At 41.4% G+C, this 13,291-nt stretch overlaps 1 protein-coding gene across 2 annotated transcripts in view; it reads right to left on the reverse strand.

The window, feature by feature from the left end:
* FOXN3 (forkhead box N3) overlaps positions 1-12,345 on the reverse strand; it is a 129,924-nt gene extending 117,579 nt beyond the window's left edge. For both annotated transcript variants that reach the window (XM_010003706.1, XM_010003705.1), the window contains exon 1: positions 11,803-12,345. In XM_010003706.1, the coding sequence (XP_010002008.1) occupies positions 11,803-12,345 (543 nt within the window). The remainder of the gene's footprint in view (positions 1-11,802) is intronic.
* Between the last annotated feature and the right edge of the window lie 946 nt (positions 12,346-13,291).

The raw sequence follows: 13,291 nt of genomic DNA on the forward strand, positions 1-13,291 counted from the left end.
AAAAACAACCACCAGCCCTTGAGCATACTGGTGGTGTGACTTTTGTCCCACAAAAGGAAGCCAATACACCAGCTCTTAAGTTCCAGCCCGTAGAAAAGAGCTGATATACTCCAAAGGGTCCTTCTCTTCATAGTTGCACCCAGTGACCACAAATGCTGACGTCTGCATGGTACAGAAGAGGATTTATGCAACTGCTGTGTTTTTCTTTCAAAGACTCTCCAGGACAATACTAAACACACCACCAACAAAAGAGTTTGAAAGAAACTGCACAGATTACAGTTTTCTTGTAACCCACATAATCTGTCTTCAATCCTGCTGATGCATAGCATTTTTAGCATCTTTGGATTCTAGGTGTTCCTATTAGGAAGTCATGAGATGGTGCAAAAGCATGGGGGAGGTGGGGGCGGGGGGGGGGGAAAAGAAGGAGAGGAACCAAGCCAAAATGTTTCTAGCTTTCTTCATTTGTGTAAAAGAGCCTGTAAAAGATCTCATAGGTTATAAAATAAGGTGCATATATTTCCCTCATTATTTTAAATAGCAAAATTATTTTTAAGCCAATTTTATCACTTTTAAAGCCCAGACCTCTATATAAATAGTCCTCACACGATCGTTATCATATCCATCCATATTATTACACACACCGATAGATGCTAATATTACTTAGTCTAACTTAAAAGCCACACAACACAAACAAGAGAGAATTTGCTTGGCCTATTACAGAATTCCCTCCCTTTCCAAACAATAGCATGTCTCTGTACACAGTGTGAGAAGGCTGAGGCTACACGTGGCATGGACTGAAAAGCCATTTAAACCAGCTCTGGAAGTGTTTTATTGTTCAGCCTAATGCCAAACAACAGGAATCAACACACAGTCAAAACATGCAACGAACAAGAGTTTACTGATGAAGCAAATTCTTCCCCTTTTTAATGAATGTCTAAATTAAAGATTCAGAGTGCAAATCCAACAAGTTTCTGAACCCTGTTTTATAAATTGCAAGGGAAATAAATCAAAGTTGATGTGGCACACAAGTGGATAATTCTACCATAATTAAGACATGGACTCTTGTCCCATCAGCTCAAGCCCAGTGAAATGCATTTTTGGCATACTAGACAGGGTGAGTGGGACTCAAGTGCTGGTGAAGGAGCACATGGTAATTAGCAGAAGTGGTTAAATAATAAGCATGCTTACTTTGAAACTAAAATAATGCAAGCATTTTAGCTAGGGGAGAGGCAGCATTTTCCTATTTTTTTCCTAGTCAGCAGAAAAACAGGATGAAAAAGCAAGTTTTTTCCTAGAACTTCAATACTAGAAATGGAAATCAAAGCTTTCCACATGAAAATTTTACCTTTCTTCTCACCCTAATGACAGAAAACCTTGTCTCTTAATGGAAAGGGTCATAATTACATTTCCACTTTTCCAAATTCAAAATTACTCGGGTCTAAAAGCCAACCACAAATGACATCAAAGCAGACTTGCTAAGCCAAGAACAAGGAACTTCATTCCTCCAAACAAGAGCAGTGTTGCCCAAAATGCAGTGAAGTCTTACAGGTGTTTTATCAAAACCTGAAAAAACAAAAAAAATAGTAAAAGCGGGGGTGTTTTACTAAATTTTAAGTGCTGGTTTGTTTTGGAAAACACAAGAGAGACAGTTCAGGTTAAACCCTTTATTTAGAATTATCTGTTTAGACAAACTGGTAACCAGTTGTGGCAACAGAACATGTCTGTTCCAAGGAAAATTTTCAGAGATGTTCCACTACCACAGCAAGTTGTTCTCCTGGCACAGAGATGCAAGTAAATAGAAAGCTTTGTGCAGCAACCCAAATCGAGACTACTTTTTGCTCTGATTTTGCCTTCAAAGTGCTTGTATGAGCTAAAAAACAATATGACAATGTAACGTTTTTTGTATATAAAATGCTTGTATACACACACATACAGATAGATATAAAAATAAATTCATTTAAGCAGAAAAGGAGGTGCAGTCTGAACAGCGAAATCCTATTTGTCTCAATAGCTGGGAGCTAGCACTGTTCTGAGCCTTCTGTGCAATTTGTCTCTATGGCAGCTTCTTTCCTTTTTCTCTCCGTGTAGTCAAAAGTCTAGAAAGTATTAGAACTTCATTTAAAATTGTGAAAAACAAATCTACCCTCCTTTGCAACAGCAAGTTTTGCACATTTAACCCTGAGCATTAAGGGGGAAAACATTCATTCGTAGAGAAGGAGGATAAGAGAGACAAAACCCAAATTAGTATGATGAGGTAATCATATAACAATAAATGCATTATTTTAATTACCAAAGCAGGACAAAACATTTTGGACAAGTTCACTTGACTGCTTCAGAATAAACCATGTGACACTAAAAAAGCACCAGGATTTGTCTGATTCCCAGCCATCTCAGCCACGTCCTGTGTCAAAGTTCCCATCTCTTCCAACTAAAGAATAAGAACCTGCATTTCCTGTGCACACCATGCATTTCTTCCTACCTTAGCTATGCAGACAAGCCAACATATCACTTAAGACTACTCATCTACAGCTCCTGAAGTACTTCAGGAAGGGTGGAATTATGTAAGAATAATATCATTATTCTCAGTTAAGATTTATAAATAAATACAATATTTGAAGGAGATTCATGCAGAACCTAATACCTTTTGACCCAGGAGCTCTGTACCATTTTCTCTCAAGCTCTAAGCGCAATTGTAGCTTCACCTGAGGCGGCAGCATGCAATTCTTAAAGCTGTCAAACAAGCCTCTCCAAAAGCCTTTGAAGTGCTCCCAGGAGCAGTGAGGGTCTCTGGAAGTGCAATGCTTCTGTGCTACACCAGGGCTGGAGGAGGTTGCATGCAGACAGCTATTTCAAGGCAGCTGTACTGAGAAGAATCTTGCAAATACAGCTTTTCCTGCATAGCAAGGACTTTATTCCTAAAGATGAACCTTGCAAGAGCTATTTAGTTCTCCCCAGCAATTTACAGAAAACAGATCTAAATGCAAAACTGCTCATCTAGTACATTCTGTGTCACTTAACCTTAATAGTGATGTTCATCCTTCCCCCAATCTAAAACCAGAGCATTTCATTAATGATTTTCCCTATTTTTACTGGAACACACCAAACAAGCAGTGTGTTCCAACTCTCCACCCTAACGGGTGAGGAAAAGCGATAAAAATATGTAAATGAAAACTTAAGGTATCAGAGTACCTAACCCTAGTCTTGCATTAACCCCTGAAGCCCCTGCAAGTTGAACTGTAGGCATTGTTTTCTCAACTGTAAACTAGACAAATATTTACAATAGTTTCTTCATCTCAATGAGTACCCTCCCACAGTAAGCAGCTATGGGATCTCAAACATACAGCTCTGAAGAAGAGCCTAATTTTCTGCTCATAGCTTGAAGGAGTGTGAATTCAGCATTCAAAAAGATTCTCAAAGACAAAATCACATCAGTAAGTTTCTGCTCCATGTACTGCCACAGACACTTTTCCATTCCACTGACACTTCCCCATATAGAAGCCTGTTCATTCCTCTGCTTACCAACAGTCCTTTCAGCAAGTTACACCAAGTTACACTGGTGTTTCAAAATCCTGATGGTACTCAGATACTGGTAAATTGCTACTGTTCACTGCTGCAACAAAATATAGCAATTCAGCATGCCCTAGATAGTGTTTTGGTATCTTAAGTCACTGACTAAGGGCAGCAATTTGGTTTCTTTTCTACTGTAGCAAAGAAAAATCAAGCCACATTTCAGTTCCTTGGAATAAGTCCTATCACAAATTCCTACATCAGTTCCCAGGAAAATGTTTCCATAACACCCAGAATGGAATTTGAAGAACATAACTAAAGAATTAAAATGTACTGTCTTCAAAACTACTATTACAAATAGCTGAGTAAGATCCAAAGACATAGTTTATGGCCACAACTACTACTTTGCACAGTCCTCAGTCTTAATTCTGTTGTTGTTTACTCAAGAGTAAGTAAAAAGTAGTTCCTCTGAAATCCAAATTGGTGAGAAAACAGAAGAAAACAAGTAATGTTCCAGGTTAAGAAGGGCCAATAGTGACCCACCAAAACCTAAGGAGGAAAAAAAGCTTATGCCAAAGTAGGATGGTCACTCCCCTTCTTCCTCCCTACCGTTGTTTATCTTACATGACCTCTATCACTGACACCACTTATAGCTACAAGAAATTCAGGACTTTATGGAAGCCAGTTGAGTTGCCAGCAAGTAGATAAATCTTGTCAGCATCCAGACTGTTATAAATGTGCTTATTCTCCAGAAAAGATAATCAGTTTTATTGCCATTGCAATAATCTGCACTAAATTAAAAGACATGGCAGTGATGATGACCATGGCGTGGGTGCAGTATCACAACTACAGGACGTCTCAGCAGCTCCAGCCACTTGATCAGGAAAGCCTGAATGTAGGCTAAGAGGAAATCACGGACATGATGGCACGAGAGAGCTAAGGCATCCTGAACTCACTTGTGTAATTAAAGGTGAGAATTGCTGTGAACTTCAGTCCCAGAGACTAATTCTGCTCAAAGCAGAAACAGCTCAGGAAGCTCTCACTAAAAGCACCACAGCTGAGGAAGGTGATCCTTGCCTTCATCTACCAGGCCAGTTAGTCCCAGCTTAGCAAGACTCTGCTGAACAGCGAGTGTCCCAGCAGGCATCCACAAAGCCACTGTCCAACAGCAACAACACTTCTGCTCTTTCAAAAGAGCCACCTTTGTCTCCACAAATAAAGAAAATGTACAGTATTACGTCTGTGCCTGAATTCTTCCAAACGAGATAAAACACACACAGGAATTATGTGAAACATACAAGACTGATATAAGTCTTCAAGCAAACACAGAAGATCCCTTCTACCTTTAAAGACATCAGAGCAAAAGCATTAAGGAGAGGGACTCATAAGTGCACCTGAACATACTGCCTGCATTTGTCTGCTGCTTGTCAATTAAGCACTGCTAGACAATCAACTTTGGCACCTCCTCTCTCCCCCAGTCCATCCGTAATTATTTTCCAGTTCTGGAAAATGGATGCTCAGGAGCATGTCTTGCCTACTGCCAAAAGTATTTCATGGTGATACCCCTGGGCCAGCGTTCATTAACAGACACATAAAGCACTCCTGTGTACGGGTGTACTCTGGCCCAAACATCAGCAAGGCCTGTGCTCAAACCAGAGCACAGCCCCATGATCCGTGCTTCCTTTGCTGACAGTGACAACAGGAGTTCGTTAGCTCCCTGGCAATTAGGAAGAAACCTAGGTGGTGATGAGGACATAAAGACAGCAGCACAGAAAGACTGACAGTTTTATTGTCATCCTTCCCTCTTCTACAACAGCTTTTCAGAGGATCCACAACACAGCTCCACTCAGAGCCACCTCTACTGCCAATATTAAAACATCCGTGCAACGGAAAGAAACCGACTTTCAGAATATTGAGAAAACACACAAGTGTGTGTCTGTGTCCGTGTGCATGCACACACCTGTGCACTTTTCTTAGGACAGTTTCATTCATGATGTATGGGCCCAATCTAGCATCAAGCATTTATCTGACTGAATATATACCCAGCCCCAGTGCACAGCCTGTGCTACTGAATGTAAGAGCATCCTCCGTTCCTTCCTTGTTTTCTGCTGCTGCTGGTTCAGCTCTGAGCTGGCTGAAAGCCGCAGGCACAGTTTCATGCCAGATTAAACAGAGCTGAGCCCACATGGCCTGTGCTGACACTGGTACTCCTTTGACCACAGTGACCATGAGCTAAGCAGGGAGCTGAAAAAGAATCCCACTAAATTCACCAACTGAAAAAAAACCCAAATGCAACAGTCCTGGATCAGTTCAATCTTCCAGCAAGGGGAACAGGAGGCCAGGCTGGGCCAGGATCATGCCTGATAGTGGCAGCCCAGACACTGATTACTTTAAAACAGCTGTAAAACACCACGGAAAGCATCTAACACAGGCCACTTGAACAACAAAGAGCATGGTTCTACTCCTGAAGTCTCTCACTGCATTTAAACTTCTCCTTTTACCCCAGCTAGTACCCCACCACGCAGTCCTGCACTGACTCTACTTGCAGCTACCAGCCTCTATCAGGCCTTTCTTCCATCAGGAATGGCTTGTCTCCTCAGCAATCCCAACTGGAGATATTCCCCAGCCTCCCCATCATGTTCACTCCTTCCTTTGTGCTGGCACAACTGTTTGTTGTACTGTGCTGTGTCTTGAATTGGGGAATTAAGCTGAAAAGCAATGCAAGAAAAAAAAATAAAAATCCAACCACATCTGATCTCTGACCAGACTGGTGATTTGCCACAGAAATGCAAAAGTTCATGCACTAGAAAGATGCTGGAGCAAGCAGCCAAGAAGCGTGACCACAGTTGAAAAATGGACTCATCAAGCCCACCACAGCTCAAGCCAATGGGTGAAGAGCAGCTTGCTCCTGCTTTCCTGTCTGGGCTCTTTCAGCACAGCTTAACACACTTTATACAGTCTTAGCTGTGGGTTATAGGCACAGACACCAGCAGTTTTTCCAGTTTAAGTAGCCAGTCCCCTCTGGTAGGTCAATAGCCTGTCAATGTGCAACTAAGACCCCAGCCACTCAGCAGGGCGCCTGCCATGAGCTATCTTAAGCAAGAGCAAGATAACATGAATACCTTAGATACAGGGTTCAGAGGACTCTCCGGATATTGCCAGCTCCTCATCATTATTTGAAAAAAAGAACTGCTTATGCTTTGTACAGCTCTAAACCAGTTAATACAGGCCGAGTTAATTGAAAAGAGTAAGCTCTGATGTAAAGCCAACCAGCTGGAAGCCAGTGAAATAAAGTATATGTTATTTGCATGCACAACTTTAGGAAATCTATTATTTAAATATTCTGTATCATTTCTTGTGTTTGCACTTCAAAAACAAAACTGAAAGGGTTCAAGAAAAGCTCTCCAGAAATCATCTGATATCTGGAAACCCCATATTATAGTTTGGTTCTAGAGACTTTGATTGATCTCATTTCTCAAAATATCAAATTCCTAATACTAGACAGCTTTATAGTGTGACTAACTGAGGCATAAGAAAACTGATTTCAAGTTAAGCTAGACGAATTCCAGCTTAAAGCCGCAACATCTCCTTTTATCAATTTGGGAATTAACAGTTGGATCAGCCTATTTAGGACATTATTGTATTAATGGAGTCAACATCGTAAGTCTTTAACTTCAATCTGAGGAGTTGTTTTGTTGTTTGGTGCGAGACTTTTTATTTTTTTACAGTTTAGTTGCACCACATGCTATAAACACAGTGAGATTCTGACGCTTGTGTTATTTGGGTCAGTCTAGATTATGACAATATTAAAAATGGAGGAGTTAATTTCTATCCCTAGAGTGCCACTGAGCTTTCACAGGAGATCTCAAACAATAATGTTAGAAGAGGGAGGACAGAGTCAGTGGTCTCTTGCCTTTGTGTATATGCAGATTGGATTAGGAGATTCTCACAAAGAACAAGCAGGCTCCTTGTCCTCTCACTCCAGCTAGTACTTATCCTTCTGTAGGCTTTTACCTGTCAAAAGCCCAGACATTATCACATCACAGGAAAGATGCTGGCAGAGGGACTCCTGAAGTCTCCTGTGCCCAGAGGGTTCCCTCCCAGGTGGACCTGCCAGATGCCTGGCAGAGTGCTTACGAGAAGCAGTATATTACACAGGGACAAGTTGGGCTCTGCAGCCCAAGGACTACTCGGCAGCCCTCAGAGCCTGCTCCAGACGGAGGAGGAGCCTGGCTGGATCTCCATGACCCAGTTATGGACCACTTACTTCTAAGAATAACTTTCACATCAAGAGAGGAGAATTTTCTTCTCCCAGCCCCATAAACATATCCCTTACCCTCCTTACATTTTTATTAAGACATCCCTCAGCACGAGTGCCAATAAACCTTTAAAAGACTTGTATTTCTTCAGCTTGCACACAGGCAGGAGCATGTGTGTGTTTCCCTATCTCAGACAACACAGAGCAGACACAAAGAGAAACTCTCACAATAGGATGACCAAAGAAGCACAGACCAGGGACAAGACAGCTAAATAGCGGAAAGGGGCATGGGACAAGAGCCCCAGCTTCTGTAACAGTGGGCTGTTCACTAAGACAATAAAATTGCAGACAAGCCAACGAGGTGAAACATCCTTTCCCCTCATTTGATAGCAATGATTAAGAAAGTTTGCATTCATAAAAGGCACAGACATATCACATGCCCTGAAAATGCAATCCTACCAGCCTTTACTCAAAGCAAGAATCCCTACATTAATAAAATAAATCTTCAAGGAGGAAAAAAAATACGGCTTATAACTAAATTTTTCAACACACCCTTAGCTAGAGCAGCACTAGTGGGCACAGCTATAATTACAGCAAACCTACATAATGCGTCTGAACTAGCTTAGTCCTTTCCCTGCAAGCAGAGAAGCTGCCACATCAGTAACTCTGTTGCTAGGGCAACTGCTTACTTTCCATATCAACTGCAAACTCGTTGCTATGGAGACACATATACAAGAAAAATTCCTCTCTATAGCCAAGGACCAGATGGTAGGGAAGTCAGGGAAGTCATGGGCTAACGGGCTGTACTAAATGGGACACACACTACAGGACATTTATATCTTTACATTCACAATAGGATTAATCTGAATGACTGAATTCACAGGTCCAGCAGTATAAACAAAGCCAGGGAACTCCTCATCTACTCCCCATCATGTGATACTTCATACTCTGGCCAACTATTATTAAACTGCTGAGCTCCATGCAAAGAGGTTTGTACAATCAAAGGCTCAGCATTTTCCCTTCTTCAGCCCAGCTCTCTGTCTCGATCCAGAAAATCAGCCTTATCGCAAAGTTACATGAATAGTCAGGCTTGCCAGGTAAGCCTGATGGATTGCAGAGGAAGTGCAATAGCAGCTGTGCATAAACAAATCTGAGGAGAAAAATGTCTATCCCTCGCATTCCACACCAAACTTAAAAGCACCAGGACAGGGCAAGTTAAAAACTCGAGTGATGCAGCCCGTAAGTTTCCCCCATCCCCTCAATAAAAGGATCTCACATCAGGAAATGCAAGCATTCATATTTAGGCAGAAAAATCTGCACACTATTAAATACATATTTAGCCACGTGAATATAAAGTAGTGGAGCCCAAGATTTAGAAAACTGCCATGCAGAGGAAATTCAAAAAAAGAATTAAGTGTCCAGCAGAACTTTTTAAAAAAGAAATGATTACTTAAAGGCTACACAAACACTGGAAAGCACAACTACTAGAGCAAAAGCTTCTAGCTTTTCAGTGTGTCAACACACATCAGCCAGCAAATGCCTGCAATTCCCAGCACTGATTAACTCCTTCCCCCTGTACTGTATGTTTCAAAGCCTATCTTGTTAGCATTTTATAACATGCCATTTGCTAAATGCCTTTTTTTCCCCACATAAAACCAGTAAGATAAGCAGACTACAAGGTTCTGGTTTGCAGAATCCGGCTGCAAAGGGGAACAAGTGGCATGAAATGATTCCTTTTAGAGGTGAGTCCCTCCCTTCCCCTGGCCAAGCCCCAGCTCTAAACCAGGGAACCCTTTAAATGGACACTTTCTGTCTCAACAGCAGAGATGCTGGCTGTGAGGTACTCAAATCAACCACAAGTGTGCATATGCACACACACAAAGGTATTTTTCAAAGCCAGCAGTTGATGTTTACTGCTTTCCAAGTCCACAATTAGCTGTCAAGCACCTGATTCAGCAATTCTGACCAAGAGCCAATTCTGTGCTCAGGACTCTGTCTGACACATCCCTTTGCCAGGACACAAGAGAAATCCAGCAGGGGATTTAAATGCCCTGTCTCATTGCACTTCACATTTGAGATTCTCATCTCATTCACCTTAATGACAGCAACCTGCAGTTACTAGCATCTCCAGGAGATGGAAAAAAGTCTTTCTTATAACCTGGGATTTTCCAGGAATGAATAAAAACCCCACCTCATTGTTCATATAGGCAAGGCCTCCCACCACACCTTGTTGTCTGGCTATGTAACCATGGCTCTAATCACAAATTCAAAACGTAGGTGACTAGTCATGCATCATGCTCCACCACTTCCCTGTGGAGAAGCAGCACATCGTGGTATTGTTCATACGTGCTCAGCAGACTGCCAGATATTTGACAGATAGACGTGAAGACAAGTTCCTCATAGAAAGAAAGCTGTAACCTAAAGAGTCAACTTGCAAACAGAGGAAGAGAACAAAACATAAATGGCAGGGTTAAACACATGCCTTGCCAGTTATGGTATTTTGGGGTTTTTTAAATGTATTGTGTAGAGGTTTCTTATAGTCTGGGACAGGATCATAAAACTTTGGTATGGCACTTGTTATTCTGTTCTCACTTCCAAACAAGAATTTAAGACTCTGCTTTATACAAAACAAGGACGAGTTCAGGAGCAGGTTTTTTTATCTCATACACAAGTAATTTATAAAAATACCAACACACAGTGTATGATCACAAATACGCAGACAGTGGATTCTAGGGAATGTCATTTAATATAAAAGAAAAAAAATATATAAGAGAGTAAATTGTTTAAAAAAGCAAAGCTCCTGAGAAAGGAAAGTTAAGGAATTTTAAACGAAAAGTCGTTCTTTTAGAGTAATGTATGACTCTTTCTCTAGATTTACTTGAGCTCCTATTCCACATCATTTAAAGTTAAATCAGACCCAAAACAGGGAGAACAGCACCACCAACAGAAGTCGAGTTTAAGGGTAACCAGTTACAAGACAATCACAGCATTTACTTCACTGAAATACAACAGTTAAGTGTTGTATTGTTTCTTCCAGAAGAAAGTAAAGTGTCCACTTTCCGACCTTCAGCCAATTCTAGAGACAGTCAGTGATGTGATTTTACCTGATATTTATTTCACTGACCTGTGAAATTATTCTGGAAGCTGATATTTTTACCAGTTTTCTCATACTCTGCCAAAGATCCACCCAGACCACTGCTTCTGAAGATGGTTCCTTTTGAAAACTGGTATCTGCTCCCAGGCAGACTAAAGTGGTTGGCAGAAGGTTGCGCAAAGGACTGCCTCCTCCGCGCAGCTCGCTTCCCCATTCCCTCACATACAGCCTCTTCCTGCAGATGCCACTGAGGGATCAGCAATGAAACCAGGTGACACCAAGAGATCCAAAAGCAAAAATGTGCTCCCTAGGCTTCTGCCACTGCACCAGTCACAGCAGCTACAGAAACCCAGGGAGAGAATGACTGAAGTTTTGGTGACTGATAACTTTCACCTTTCATGCCAGACCTATCTCCTCTCTAGTTTCTCTAAAACCTGCCTGAAGTGGAACAAAGCTTCACCACCAAAATGCAGAACTACTTCTGTTTGTTTCAAAGAAAGAAAAGTTTTTTCAGATTACAACACGCATCAGTGAAAATGTGATGGACTTTTACCTAAAGCATACCCTCTCACTATACATTTGTATAAGCCAAGAACAGCAAGCAGCCTATTTATAACATGATTACATTAATCTAGTATAGCTGGAAACCATTACCACAGCATGATAACTAAAAACAATATTTAACCACTATGCATGAAGACACCAGCTGGGGGAAAAAGAGAAAACACACACACACACCAAGTTCTTTCTTACAGATGTCTAGACAATGAATCTTATAAAATCAGAATAAGCCATGCTAAAGAAATGTTGGCTCTCTGAATTTAATGAACTGTGTTACCAGGGACAGCGTTGCATATTCTGCATTTCACTGTTATGTACATGTTCTGGGATTAGCAGGTGAATATTTTCAGAGGCAGACAGGTTTCCATAGTGCCAAACTTACCTGACTTCTGTCTTTGTCCACTTTCTTGAAACACTTATTCAAGGATAGATTATGTCTCACAGAATTTTTCCATCCAGTGGGTGCATTTGCAAAATATGGAAAGTGTTCCAAGATCCAGTTGTATATATCCTTTACAGGCAGTCTTTTGGTTGGCGAGTCCTCAATGGCCATAAATATGAGGCAGCTAAAGGAATAAGGAGGTTTGCAGTTGGGGTTCTGCTTGGCATCGTAGGGCATATCAGAGTGGGCAGGAGACGGCGGCGTGTCATCACCGATGTCCTGAACGGGGCTAACACTCCTTAACACCGAGTCCCCAAAGCTTTTCAGCAAGTTCTTGCTCTCATGTAACCAGTTCAAATTAGTCAGTTCTTCATCCTCCATGGCCCCTTTATCTAATCTGATGGCGGGCAAAGAGAAGTCTAGGTCCTCGTCATCATGAAGTGCCTTTGATAAACCACTTTCTTGGTAACGTTGGCTCAATCCGCTGGGAACGCTAATTCCTGAGCCCTCTGGCTTCTTACTGGGAGGCATGACTGGACCCATTTAGACAGCGACTCCTGGAGAGCAAATTCAAAGGAAGAGGAGAAAGAAACAGAGAGCAAAGTTAGCTCATAAAAAGATACTGCATAATATTTTGACAGCTTTTCGCTAATCTGTATTAAAAATTAAAGATTCAAATAAACACTCATCCACAGCTGTTGAGTAAAATAATCTTAAATCAGGACAAGGGAAGAAATCTCAGTTGATAGAATAAGACAATAATTCCAATACACTCCAGTTCTGCACATACATGAAGCTCCACTCAGAAAATCCTAAAGGTATGTCCCTTGAATAAGCATATCAATTTGTTGAATATTCTAATTGTATAACTTTAATAAGCATGTAAACTCGAAAAATTTAAAAATAAAATAAAATAAAAATCGTAGGGCTTAATGCCAGTTGCTTCAGATTAAGTTCAGCTGCTTCACTTTTGAGGACAATACAACAGCACTGTGAGTAACGTCACTTTGGCTAAAGGCTGAGACAAACAAGCATCCAGTCTGACTACAGTCACAGCTGCAACAAAACTCAGAAATTACAGCAGAACTTAAAAACTAGCAAGGGTGGAAGAAGGCAGGAGGGAAAGCAACACACAGTAGTTTTGGGACCAGGGCCAAGGCATGGGGAAACAAGTGCCAGAGGAATAGAGCACTTTAAAGATGTATATAAACACAGAAGATTTTAACATAAGCTGAACTACATTTCAAACGTGGTAGAAAACAGAGTCAGAAGGACTGCTGTGATGCTCCACAGTGGAGGGGTGGGACAAGCTGCCAAGGGTACAGCATCAGCAGACTCTGGGTGTACCTGCAAGTGGTAACATTTGGGAGGATCTGAGCCTTTCAGAAGCCAGGTGAAGCTGGATGCCTGCTCAACTCAAAGGAAACAGACAGGAGCCTAACAATTCTGCTTCAGAAGCAGAAGACAGGATCCTTTAGCTTTTCCCTAC

The sequence above is a fragment of the Chaetura pelagica genome, unplaced genomic scaffold (genome assembly GCF_000747805.2).
Source record: "Chaetura pelagica isolate M959 unplaced genomic scaffold, ChaPel_1.0 scaffold48, whole genome shotgun sequence".
Lineage (NCBI taxonomy): Eukaryota > Metazoa > Chordata > Aves > Apodiformes > Apodidae > Chaetura > Chaetura pelagica.